We start from the raw sequence: 13,771 nt of genomic DNA, 5'->3' as shown, positions 1-13,771 counted from the left end.
TTTATGATAGTATAATTTATGTTGTTAAGAATTTAGACTGTTTCACTAAGAATTCTGATATCCATAATTATAACACTAGAAACAAAAATAAGCTTGCCATAAAGAAGTTTCGTGTCCGTAAAGTTCAGAAGTCATTTGTTGGGCAATGCATTCATTTTTATAATAAGTTACCTGACACTGCTTTGAGATTACCCCTCCCAGCTCTTAAGAACTACTTAAAAAAATCATTGATGTTAAAGGCTTATTACAGAGTCGAGGACTATTTGACAGACAAACATGCATGGCCCGAACCAGAAACTACAAAAAACGAATAGCAATTAAAATAATTGTATTATGTATAGAGGACACAGTTCAGATAAGAAAGCACATCAAATATTTTATATTTTATGTTGTGTAGGTAAATTACATATTTAATGATACCTATTGAGATTCATATTATCTTTTTCTTCTGTGACAATTTGATATGTTTTCTCTGAAGAAGAACGACGTATTATTAAGCAATAATATAATTTATTGAAATTAATTTCCATAGAGTACCTAGTCTGTTCATATTCTTTGATGAATACTTTTGCATGTTAAATTGTATCTTGTTATTTAATGCGTTAGTTATAAGATGTAATGTTTTGAAAAGAAGTTGCCCGCCGAGTTTCTTGCCGGTCCCATAGTGGATACCCCCCTCCCAACTGAGGGGGGACTGAAATCTTCTCGAGGCTGAGGCGTAGGGTTAGAGCCGGCGTAGCTTTATTTGACGTTCATATGCGCATTGTAATATGCCTACTTGAAAAATAAATATTTCATTTTCATTTTCATATGTAATATTCAAACGAGCTCACACAATTTCAAGAGATTTGGTAACTCCTTGCAGCGGCAGTGAGTGAAGTTCGGAGGGGGGGGGTCATTTTTTGCCTATTTTCTTAAATAACTTGAAAATTACCTTACTAAAATTATTAAAAAAATATATTTGAAATACTTATAAAAACCTCTTTCATTTGATATGTTAATTACCTTACTAAAATTATTAAAAAAATATATTTGAAATACTTATAAAAACCTCTTTCATTTGATATGTAACACAATATAGTTCTAGAAACTTTGATTTTTAATTTTCACTTTTACCTCCCAAAAGTATCCCTTATAATTAAATTTTCTTAATTTAAATTACATGTCCGTCTTTGGGTCACAGGTTTACATATTATTTACGATGTAGCTTCCGCCATCTACACTTGAGTAGCAAACTTATAAATTTACTGAGACCGTCAATAGATGTCGTTAGGTGAAATAATATAATATGTGATAATACCAAACAATGCTGTTTTTACAAAAAAAAATTGGTTGTCTGTAAAGTCGGTTTACGGACGGTAATTTGACGTGATAACGTCAAACATTACTTACAGTAGTATAGACAGGGGCGGCTCACTCCGCGATTCTATCGCCGCGCTACAAAGTACATGCTGGCGGCCGCGAGTTCGCGGCCTAATAATGAGTGGCGCGCGGTGCGTTTTCACGGAACTCACGTTCCCACTTTCTATTGTTACTTTACGTCGCGAGTTTTTTAAAGCTTCTTTTAAAGTGAATGACTTATAATGCTTAGTTAAATAAACATCATGAATAAAATAGGACAATATTACACAGATCTACTATTGCTTAAGTCGAAAAATGAAAAATGAAATGAAAAATGAAATATTTATTTTTCAAGTAGGCATATTACAATGCGCATATGAACGTCAAATAAAGCTACGCCGGCTCTAACCCTACGCCTCAGCCTCGAGAAGATTTCAGTCCCCCCTCAGTTGGGAGGGGGGTATCCACTATGGGACCGGCAAGAAACTCGGCGGGCAACTTCTTTTCAAAACATTACATCTTATAATTAACATGCATTAAATAACAACATACAATTTAACATGCAAAAGTATTCATCAAAGAATATGAACAGACTAGGTACTCTATGGAAATCAATTTCAATAAATTATATTATTGCTTAATAATACGTCGTTCTTCTTCAGAGAAAACATATCAAATTGTCATAGAAGAAAAAGATAATATGAATCTCAATATCATTAAATATGTAATTTACCTACACAACATAAAATATAAAATATTTGATGTGCTTTCTTATCTGAACTGTGTCCTCTATACATAATACAATTATTTTAATTGCTATTCGTTTTTTGTAGTTTCTGGTTCGGGCCATGCATGTTTGTCTGTCAAATAGTCCTCGACTCTGTAATAAGCCTTTAACATCAATGATTTTTTTAAGTAGTTCTTAAGAGCTGGGAGGGGTAATCTCAAAGCAGTGTCAGGTAACTTATTATAAAAATGAATGCATTGCCCAACAAATGACTTCTGTACTTTACGGACACGAAACTTCTTTATGGCAAGCTTATTTTTGTTTCTAGTGTTATAATTATGGATATCAGAATTCTTAGTGAAACAGTCTAAATTCTTAACAACATAAATTATACTATCATAAATGTATTGGGAAGCTACAGTTAAGATATTAATTTCTTTGAAGAGTTCTCTTACTGATTCACGTGTTCCTAAGTTGTAAATAGAACGAATGGCTCTCTTTTGTAATACAAAGATAGTCTGTATGTCAGCTGCTTTGCCCCAAACCAGAATACCGTATGACATTACACTGTGAAAATAACTATGATACACTAGGCGAGCTGTCTCAACATTAGTCAGTTGCCTGATTCTCCTAACGGCGTATGCGGCTGAACTTAATTTGCTTGCTAGTTTCTTTATATGAGGACTCCATTGTAGATTTTTGTCCAATGTTAAACCAAGAAACAGTGTTGTATCTACCATCTCTAAGCATTCATCATTCAAAAGTATTTTTGTATCGATTGGTTTAACATTCGGCAGAGAAAATCGAATACATTTGGTTTTCTTAGAATTAAGAAGTAAATTGTTGACAGTAAACCACTGCAGTACATCAGCTAACGTGCTATTAATTACATTGTAATCCGTAGATTTTCGGTCAACATTAAAAAGCAGTGATGTATCATCAGCAAAAAGTACTATTTCACAAAAGTTTTTCACTATACATGGCAAATCATTTATATAAACCAAAAACGGTCACACGGAAAAGTCCAATAAGGCTTGTGATGTTGGGATTTCAACAATAATATATAAATACTGTACATGTATATACCTAGAAAGTACCCAAGACTTGAATATAATAGCATTTTATCTGAGTATTAAATCGTTTTAATTCATAGGCAACCCTATCGTCCGACGCTGCGCACGTGCGGCTCGTTTCTTTGTTAGAATTTTGTAGGCATTCAAAAGGCGGCATTTCGTGAACATCAAAGCAGTGGGCCTTCTGTACTTGTACTATTATACATATATTCTGAGGTATAGATTAAACGATGAGATATTCAATTGAACACACATGAAAATCACAATAACATTTCCTTGGGGAACGGGACAATGACGTCATCTTTTTCGTGCATGCAGCCCGTAGTAACGAGTAAAGCTAGGAACATACTACGCGGACGTCCGTCGTAAAATGACCGCGACCGCGACCTATCAGTGTGCACGGAACAAAACATCCAGAGAGCCAGATTTCGATCGGACGTCCGTGCGCTCAAGGCCACGTCCGCGTCCGTCGACCGATAGTTTGCACGGTTATGTGTATTTCCATTGTCCAGCTTCCCGTCCGCGGTCGATTTACGACGGACGTCCGCGTAGTGTGTTCCTAGCTTTAGGCCCCCCACAGACGGGAGACAAAACTGTTTTGTCTCCGTCGCTCGGTCTATGGGCTAGTATGAAGGTGCGCACACGAGGCGACGCAACTTTTCATACAAATACGAAAGTCGCCGAGCAACTGTTGCCTCCGTGTGCGCGGAGCCTTATTAGACGTTATCACGTCAAAATAAGGTTATTATAATAACAATAACAATCAACATTAACATTATTTATTTTTAAATTAATTCAGATCAGTTAATTGTAATTTGCTAATCTCTGAAACCTCTGAAACTGGAAAACATAATGGATTTGTAATGGACCATGGACACACGATGAACCTAACGCCGTCTACACATCGTCTACATCAGTCTACATACAGCCTTTGATACAGCTGACACCTGTCAATTTTGACAGTCAAGTCAATCTATTGACAATTTGAACTCTGACGTCGTATTGTGTCGATCTAGTTGTAAAAAATCTTAAAACACGACCAAAACCAGAATTTTAATAGGCCAAACAGTATATCTTTAGGCCAGGTATGTAATCACTTATTCAATGACTCGTTTTTCCACTAAGACCACTTTTAATGTGTGAACCACCGTGTCAAAATCGGTCTCAATTGTATCGAGTTACTTCTATTGTGAACTTCCCGTATCGTTTAGGTATTCTTTGTAATACGCATCAGTGACTCATTCGCAATCATAACAAACAAAACGATCTTAACAAACGGTATCGTCCCAGTAAGCACAGCTTTCTTTAAAACGTAAGTAACTTCAGCGAATCGTTTTACCTGTGTATCATTTGTACACGACGATGCTCTTAAAAACGAGATATTCAACGCATTTTCATTAATTAAAAATCACCTGATATGTCTATGATTTTCGCAATGAGTATCCAGTTTAAACTAATGGTATTTTTAACAAAGCATGATTTAATGATGTTGAACATCATTAGTATTGTAGATTCAGTGAAATTGATAAATGGTTATTATTAAGTTAAGAAATTAAAAACGCAATTTGTTAAGTTAATAACATAAGAATACTATTCAGTATTAGCATAAAGTTGATTCGACCACCATTATGGTAAATCAAGGTTACTGTAATCCAATAACTTTTAAGGTAAACATGTTCAATTTATCCTTTTGGATATGAATTAATAGTTTAAAGTATTTAAATATTATGATTGCTTATAAAAGATTTAAGATGTGAACATTTTTGTACAATTTTTCTTTGTCAAGATTTAACTATTTTATTTAATATTCTATTACCTCTATTGTCCTAGAGCTGTAAGAACCTCTTTTTGCCACATGACAGCGTCCACAAAACGTAAACTCGCGCAACCTAATGAAATTTTAAATAAAATCCTGTAATAATATTTAAAACAATCAAGTACTTAAAAACAATATTTTGCTTACTTTAAACATAATCTAACACATGTTACATTTTTGCAGATCTTCGTTAGTGAGTATTTTACGATATTAATTTATCACGCAGGATTTACTTATTATGTCATTTATCATTCATTTATATTTTTACACGACTGCCCCAAAAAAAGAGTGTATTGTTAAACTAGTGCTATGGCAGAGTCTGTCATTTCGATGATTCAAATGACATTTCAGTAAGTTGATAGAAATTGTATATTTGTTTAAGCGCCTCCTTGTACATAGGGCCTAATCGATTCAACCAAATCTAAATTAATCATTAGATTTGGCAAACTATACGTCTTAGCCACAACGCAACATACTTCAAAACAAATGTATCAAAAATGTGAATTTATTGAAATTATGGGTATTACCATAGCCATTGTTTTTTAACATTTCCTTGTTGACCTGATTCATAAAAAAATTCAGTCAATATTTATATATTATTTTACATGCATTTATAATGGAAAAAATATATTTTTGCAGCTGTATCAGACCCATGTTAGGGTCCCCCCACATCTAGCGTCTCGCGAGCGTCGCGTCGAGCCAACTGTATAGAAAAAGACGTCGCGTCGACGCGACGTCGACGCGGCGTCGGGCTTTGCCCATACAGTTGGCCCATACAGACGCTAGATGTGGGGGGACCCTTAGTAGTGCAGTTTCCTTTATTACAACAATTATATTCTTATTTTAAAATTTATGTAAAACATATGTATTTGTTTAGATCATGGCAGAACGCGAGCCTATTAGTGGCTCTAGCCGAGATTACGGCGCCATCGCCACGCCTCCCACTGTTGGATTTGCTGACTTCAGTCCCACAGAGCTGTACAATCTCAGCGAAGGCATTGCTGATAATGTCAACAGCATCAACACCGGTCTGCGGTCTCTGGAGAAGATGATGAAGCAAATTGGAGGGCCTAATGATAATCTACAACTTAGGGATAAAATGTGAGTATATCTTTTTTTTCATCTTGCCACTCTTACCACTCTTTAGTCATGGTTCTGTGCAAACTGGAGCCATTTCATCGCAGCAGTCCTCTTGATGTATTTGTCTTAAAGCATCTGGAATCTACGCAAGTGAATACACACAAAACCCTTTTTTTTTGCAGTCACGACACTCAGCAGACAGTGAACGGGTCAGTGTCAGCGACGGCGCGCGACATCCAGCGGCTCGGGGTGGTGGCGCGGCGCGGAGACAAACCGCAAAAGTTACAAGTCGAGAGGCTCACGCAGGCCTTCAAGGATGCACTTGCCAAGTACTCTTCAGTACAGAAGGTATGTGACAGCATTTGTCAGTTATGGGCTTTAGACTAGAGATGATGCATAAATGAAACTAAATGTGTAGATGTGGTTTAAAGGTACTACATATTTAGTACAGAAACTAATTGATTTTGACATCCTGCTCCAGCTATGAGGGTCTCCAGCGGTTGTGAGGAGCAGCACCAGCAAATAGATGAGGCTTATTGTGTTATGACATACGCAAAAGACGCCTAGCATAGACTTTAAATAAGTCTACAATATTTTATTTTGCGTCAATAGTCAACTTTAGTTTGGCAATAATTATTTCAATTTTCTCCAGATAACTTGTGACTTAATGTACTACTAATTAACTTATTTTACAGCAAGTGTCAGAGAAGATGGCGGCCCACATGCCGAAGCAAGCTCGTAACCGCAACGATCCGTCCTTGCTTGAGCGCCAAGCCATCGCCGACGACGAGGAGTCAGCGTTATTGGATAACCAGCAAGCACAGGTACTGGTCTAATGGGTGGCTCACACGCCGAAGAAAGCTCGCTATCAAACCAGCAGCAACCAACAAAGTGCACAAAGAATCAAAGTTTTCTTTGTCTTGTCTGGCGCAGCCTGGAAGTCAACAACGTCTTGCAAACGCTACATAAATTTCATGGGAGTAGGTACCGAACGCAAAGTACCCATCAGTTCGCCGGACAATGGACAATCCTGTCATCTTTTACTTTCAACTGACTGCTGGTACTTACTGTCCGGCGATAGTCATTAGTCACTAGGCTCCTTAACATTAGACGTATAGATACCGGATCCCAAACTACTTATGAAAAAAAATCAAACCAAAAATTATTTTAACACTAAATAACCTACTTCTATTTTCAGGCGCGTCTTGTCCAGTTCGAGACGAACATGTTGTTAGAAAGAGAGCAGTATATACATAAGATAGAGGCCGACGTGCTAGACGTCAATCAGATCATGCAAGACTTGGCCAGTCTAGTCCATCAACAGGGACAAACCGTAGGTAAGTGGGTAGATGTTTTATAAAACCAATTCCTAATCAACTTAGCCTGTTACGGTATCAAAAATACCTATTGCCATTATGCTTACAAAAAGAAGTCAAGTTGTTCAAATATTTAAAATAGCAAACGGGACTTAACCCCTTGTATGCGGCCTGTCAATTTTGATCATTGAAATAGTGACCTTGACATTTAAAACAATCGATTAAAATTCCCACGCACGGAGCCGTGTTTAAGCATACGAGGGGTTAGTCGCGTATTACTATGTTTTAAACACTATGTTTTGAACAATATGTTTTAAACACTAACTTCCGACGTTTCAATGACGCCGTTGTCCCCGTGGTCTCGGAGCAGACTGGCTGAAGTTGACCGTTTGCAATTTGAAATATGTATGTGTAAAAATCGTGAAAGTTTAAATCAAGCTGTTCAAAGCCAAATTGAGCTTAGAATGCCCAAAGGATTCTAGATGCTGCCAAATATTTTTAGTAAAAGTAATATTTTGCATTTATAATTTGTTATAGGTAAATGAAAAGTGCCATATCCTTTGGAATTAATTAGTGAATACGTAATTATCTAAATTTATTACCAACCTTTTCTCCAGACACGCTCGAAGGTCACATAGAAGACGCCAGCGCCAACGTCGAGTCAGGCGTTGACCAACTAGCCAAGGCTGAACAGCACCAACGCAGCTACAGGAAGAAGATGTTCATCCTCATCATCATCGGCAGCATCGTTGCCATCATATTCATCGTCTGGGTCATCAAGGCCTTTAGATAAAGTGACCAGTCTACGATTTTGTTCTTTGGAGGTTTGTTATACACTCTGGCATAGTGGTCGTGTAAATGGAAACAGGTGAATCACGCCTAAAAACGTAGGCGCGTTGTGTTGACTACCCAGAAATATAATTTCACGTCGTTTTCGACTGATAAGTTGGATGTGTTTCAGATAAAGGAAACAAGTAAATCTCGTCATTATGGTAAGCGACAAAGTTGGACCTTTGATTAGACTTCGACATACATATGAAGGGATTGTGGTAGTTGTCACAGCGAGTAGCTACATTTCCTTTTTCCAAGAAAGTCATTGCCCCATTGTAAATTCATATATCTGTTAGTTTAAGTATTGCCTACGAAAAACTAATTATGATAGCGTAAGATTGATTTTTTGTTGTGATAATGTTTAGTGCCAAGTACGAACTGCATGTTTGATTACTTGCAGCTGATATGTTACATCTTGAACTAGAGCTTGTAAAAGAATGACAGAAATACAGAATACGCTGAGAAGAATGTTTCACTCAAGGGCCCATTTAGACGGTACGAGAACTCGCATACGAGTTTTATTACAATGTGTTTGATGGCTGTGCAAAATTGTATGTAACTTCAACAGCCCGCAATGTAACTATAATCACAAGCGAGTTCGCACGCGCCGTCTAAATCAGACCTAATGCATTCAAGCAGTATGTGTAAGACGCAACACTTGAAAATAACGTTTTGAATATCATTGGTTATCTTATATCTGTGTAATTAACCTCACAATGTGAAGGTAATATCATTCATGTAATCTACTTCAAAAACTGTGATTTATAAATACTTATAGTCCATTGTCTTATTTATTTCATCTTTATGTAATGCGTTAAAAAGTGCATGTCTTTTTATAACTGTATACTTTATTCTTTACTGAATGTGCACGTGTTAATTACATATATTATGTTTTTATTTCTAGTACATATTGTATGTATGTATGTATAAGCTTTATTGTACATAAAGGAAACAAAAGAGACACAGTTACAGAGTCAGTATTGTGCTACTTAGTATTCCGCAATGCGTATATTCTTTAATGGGTCATATATAATGTACCTACTGTATATACTGTTTAAGATAGACGTGCGAATAGGAAATTCGTCACTCGTTCTGAACTCCCTCTTTTCCGCACTTGAATGGTAAAAACTATTATAATCCATAGAATTGAACTTTTCGAGTGTGATCCTGTTACGCCAATTGACCACTGAATTTAATACTACCTAAGTGGTTAGGTATCAGAAAGAAGTCTACATCTGAATGATATCAGTTTTTGACTTATATCTCTTTACTAACAGGTACTTCCAATTGCAAACGTTATTTTAGTTAGTCATATAACTGTATGCATGACACTATGTCACTGGATTAAAATGTTAAGTTTTTTTACAATTTATGAGTATTATCAGCTTATGTAATGAACTACAATATTGTGTATTTATATAGCTGTGTATAAGGCCTGAATTAATGTAGAATTTTATTGTATAGAAAACAGAAGACTATGTGAAGAATGACTTTGCGATTTCCCATAGTTTTCCGCTGTCTATGATAGGTAATGTAATAATGTTATGTTATATTTATCTATTTTAGTTAGGAATTCATAGTCGATATAATAAATTATAACTTTATTAAATTTTCAATTTGATTTTAGTGTTTTATTTGCACAGTATCCGATAATCTGTGAAACTTGACCCGTGCATTGCCTCATTACGAGACGCATGAACAAATTTTATGAAAACTTAGAACGGTGGAATATCTGACTTAGGCATAAAAGTGATGTCTACACTTGCAGGCTCAAATTACATAATTATTTATAGACGAACATCTTTACTGCTCAGGCCCCGTTGCCGAATGGCATTTCTTCGACGCGAAACGCTGCAGATATATAGTCTGGCTCTATCACGCCAATACGCAAGAGCGATAGAGATAGATAACTACGAAAGAGATATTATCGTGAGCGTTTGTGCATTCGGCTACGCATACAGTGCTCATTCTAATATACTATTTTAGTAAACGAGTTATATTAGAACTAGAGCTAGCATTACACATATCGTGTTTACTAGAAGGAAGATACCAAACACTTGCAGTATTGCTGAGAAGACTCCAATGGGACAGCAATTATACTTCCCGCGTCGAAGTCGAACGATGGTCTTTCCAGAATAGAATCCTGAACTTGCTCGTTTTTCAATTCCACACTCGGTGTTAAAATACAACTTTGCGCCCTTGTATAACAATAATTTTAAGTAATAAGGAACTTTTATAAGGCACTGTAGGCCTAGCACATGATGCCCGCGGGAGTATGTCACCGTCCTTATGTCATTAATACAGTTAGAAGAAGACGTGGCATCTATCTCGCGGCGACATACTCCCGCGGCCATCATGTGCTAGGCCTACTGGTCCCAAGAAAAACGAGAGACGCGATGATAGCGCGGGCGATTTGTGAGCGTCAGGACCCCTGGACCACTACAGATATTTGATGTTTAGTACATACTAAAATTTAGTACCTATTTGATACTATTTGGTACCTGAGTACATATATTTAGTACCTCCACTGATATCGAAAAATCGAGCGAATAAAGTGGCCAGACATTCTGACGTCAGGATGTCTGGACCATTTTTGGTTTACATAGTTCTAGACAACACTACTAATTGATATCTTAGTCAATATTTACTACCTATTTGGTACCTGTCAATTTTTTTTTTCAAATTTTTTTGGCGTACCAGAAAAAAGTTATGATGGAATTTAAAGTTGTGAGCCCAGCCGTGGCGTTGAAGTATGTAGCGCCTGTCAAAAGAATAGAGGCAAATCCGCCTGCCCTCCTGCGCGTCAACTTAAATAGGAATTTATTTTTAGGCACTCGCACATCATCTCTACTGACTAGTGGCCTTAATATAGTCGAAATATAAAAGTAATTAGTGTAATTACACTAGTTTTCCATTTTCCTCCTGAGAGAACCTCCTACAGTCTCAATAACGTCTAATGTCATGTCATGTCCCTGAGAGACATCTCCTGGCGGAGAAATTTGTAAATCAGTTTACCCCTGACAGCCGGTCATTTTTGCGACTGTTCAGCAGCTGTAGAGCTGTATGGCAGATTTGACGGCATTGTGGTTGTAGGTACTGATAGTATAGATGATTGATTATTTATATGATAAACCCCTATAACGGAGCTCGTGGACCATAGGCTGGTCCACATCATCAAAATATATACCAATAGACATAGACATTTTATTAATAATATTATAATGAACATGGACTCGAGAAATAAACGAGAATGTCATGCGCGCCTATTACGGGGCCACAGAGGGGGGAACCCGGCTATCCGCGTACCGTTCTAGAATGCTGCCTCTGTTCCAGGCACTCGAGCCATCCACCACCGTATCGGAGCAGCGTCTATCGGATCAGGTGCGCGTCATTCAGCGGTCAAAGCGGTTGGATGACGCCACACTTGATCGGCTTCGCCAGGAGGCTCTCGCTGCTCGCGCGGACCCCGCCTCGGGGCGGGATTTGCCCGCCATGTCGCCGGACCCGGTGCCCGAACCCGATCTGGCACCGGAGGCGCCGCGGGTTGATTCCGGTAACGACGGCGGGGACTTCGCGAGTCAGAGCGTGAGTGAGCCTGCTAATGAGCAACTGAGGAGGTCTTTGGAAGAGGCGATTACGCAGTATCGCTCCACAAACAATCCTAGGCCACGATTACCACGTCTGCCTATGAATAGACGCAATCTAGCGTTAATGGGAGCCTTAAACGCTTTACTAGAGCCATTTATACGGACTAGTAAAGATCTCGATGATACACACTCGATCATGTACTGCGGAGCCATCGCGGCGTGCCGTGTTGCTCGAGTCAAGTTTCCGGACGCTCGCCGTGCAACTAGGACCGTCGGAGGTGTCCCTGCATGGCAAGTACGGATCGAGCGTCGTATCAACTCGTTTAGGACTCTCATTGCAAAGCTGATCTGCTTCAGAGGGGGTAATAATCGCCCCCGAGTAATGCGCTTTGTGAACCAGGCGTTCGCGGGGACGGACATCAGGCCCCGCGACTATTTGGCCAATGTCACAGAGCGCATCGACTTCCTGAAGCAGAAAGTCTATGCATGGGCAAGCCGTATTCGCCGCTACAGAAAGCGTGTGGACCGATTCCAGCAGAATCGTCTTTTTCAAAGCGACCAAAGGAAAGTATACCGAAGGTGGGAGGAAACCGACCCTCGTGTGTCTGACGTGCGGCTGCCGGATGCTACTGCCATGTCTGATTTCTGGCGTAGCATCTGGTCGGTGCCCGTCGAACACACGGAGGGTGAGTGGATGACCGTTGTCGAACGCGAGTGCGAGAACATCGAACCTATGGGGGCTATCACCATCAGCCCCGACGACGTAAGTTGTGCTGTCCGTACGGCCCAGAACTGGAAAAGTCCTGGACCGGACGGATTGCACAACTTCTGGCTAAAATGGTTTCGATGCTCGCACTCGCGTTTGGCAACGCAATTTCAACAAGCCCTCGATCTTGGTTCTCTCCCACCTTCCCTAACAACTGGTGTTACTTTACTGCTCTACAAGTCCGGTAGTACCACGGAAGCAAAAAACTACAGACCCATCACGTGCTTGCCTACACTATACAAGCTCCTTACATCCATTTTGAGAGCAAAAATTAACGCGCATATTGTCGCTAACAACATTCTGGCCCCCGCTCAAAATGGATGTAGGGTTGGGTCCCGTGGTACTAAAGAGCTCCTCCTCATAGACATGACCATTTGCCAACAAGTTCGGCGGAACAAGGGGGCCATCTCGGCCGCTTGGATTGACTATAAGAAGGCCTATGATTCGGTGCCTCATTCATGGCTGAGAAGGGTATTGGAGCTGTATAAACTTGATGCAGCTTTAATATCCTTCCTGGCTGCATGTATGAGGCAGTGGACCACAGTCCTTCGTCAACCAGGAGGCAGAGATGACCCCACTGGCCCGCAGGACTTCATAAGGATTGAGCGAGGAATATTCCAGGGTGACAGTCTGAGTCCATTATGGTTCTGCCTAGCTCTGAATCCCCTCAGCACCCTGCTGAAGGATTCAGGGCTAGGTTGCCGGCTTCAGAGAGAGGGTGAAGTCATCTCTCACCTTCTGTACATGGACGATCTCAAACTATTTACACCGAACACCCAAGACCTGATGGTGCTATTGAAAACCACAGAAGTTTTCAGTACCGCCATCAGAATGGAGTTTGGTATCGATAAATGTGCGGTTATGCATGTACAGCGGGGGGAGGTTGTAAATTCAGAAAATTTACAACTTTCTGAGACGATGTCGTTCAGATCTATCTCTGAATCAGAAACCTATAAGTACCTTGGTATGTCACAGTCGTTGGGTATTGAGGATGTTGGCATTAGACGGTCGGTGAAGGAGCGCTTTTTCAGTCGGCTGACAAAAGTCCTTAACAGTCTTTTGTCAGGAGGCAACAAAGTGCGCGCCTTTAACGCCTGGGTAATGCCTCTACTCACATACTCCTTTGGCATACTAAGGTGGACACAGACCGAGCTGGACGCCCTGGATCGGAGGGTCCGGTCACTGCTTACCACACACCGTATGCTACACCCGCGCTCGTCTGTTATGAGATTGT

At 39.5% G+C, this 13,771-nt stretch overlaps 1 protein-coding gene across 3 annotated transcripts; it reads left to right on the top strand.

Annotated features, from left to right (window-relative positions):
* Positions 1-4,123: 4,123 nt before the first annotated feature.
* On the top strand, positions 4,124-9,805 carry LOC125231422 (syntaxin-12). Of its 3 annotated transcripts, XM_048136887.1 has the most exons (7): positions 4,135-4,226; positions 5,141-5,150; positions 5,835-6,058; positions 6,220-6,385; positions 6,733-6,861; positions 7,236-7,374; positions 7,971-9,805. In XM_048136887.1, the coding sequence occupies exons 3-7, from the start codon at positions 5,838-5,840 to the stop codon at positions 8,144-8,146; spliced, it is 831 nt and encodes a 276-aa protein (XP_047992844.1). In that variant the 5' UTR covers positions 4,135-4,226; positions 5,141-5,150; positions 5,835-5,837; the 3' UTR covers positions 8,147-9,805. The 3 variants fall into 3 exon arrangements, with proteins under 3 accessions (XP_047992838.1, XP_047992844.1, XP_047992834.1); XM_048136881.1 differs by lacking the exon at positions 5,141-5,150 and having other exon boundaries at positions 4,124-4,226; XM_048136877.1 differs by lacking the exons at positions 4,135-4,226; positions 5,141-5,150 and adding an exon at positions 4,314-4,453.
* The last annotated feature ends 3,966 nt before the right edge of the window (positions 9,806-13,771 follow it).

The sequence above is a fragment of the Leguminivora glycinivorella genome, chromosome 1 (assembly GCF_023078275.1).
Source record: "Leguminivora glycinivorella isolate SPB_JAAS2020 chromosome 1, LegGlyc_1.1, whole genome shotgun sequence".
NCBI classification, from domain to species: domain Eukaryota; kingdom Metazoa; phylum Arthropoda; class Insecta; order Lepidoptera; family Tortricidae; genus Leguminivora; species Leguminivora glycinivorella.
This window is presented reverse-complemented; position numbering and strand designations above follow the sequence as displayed.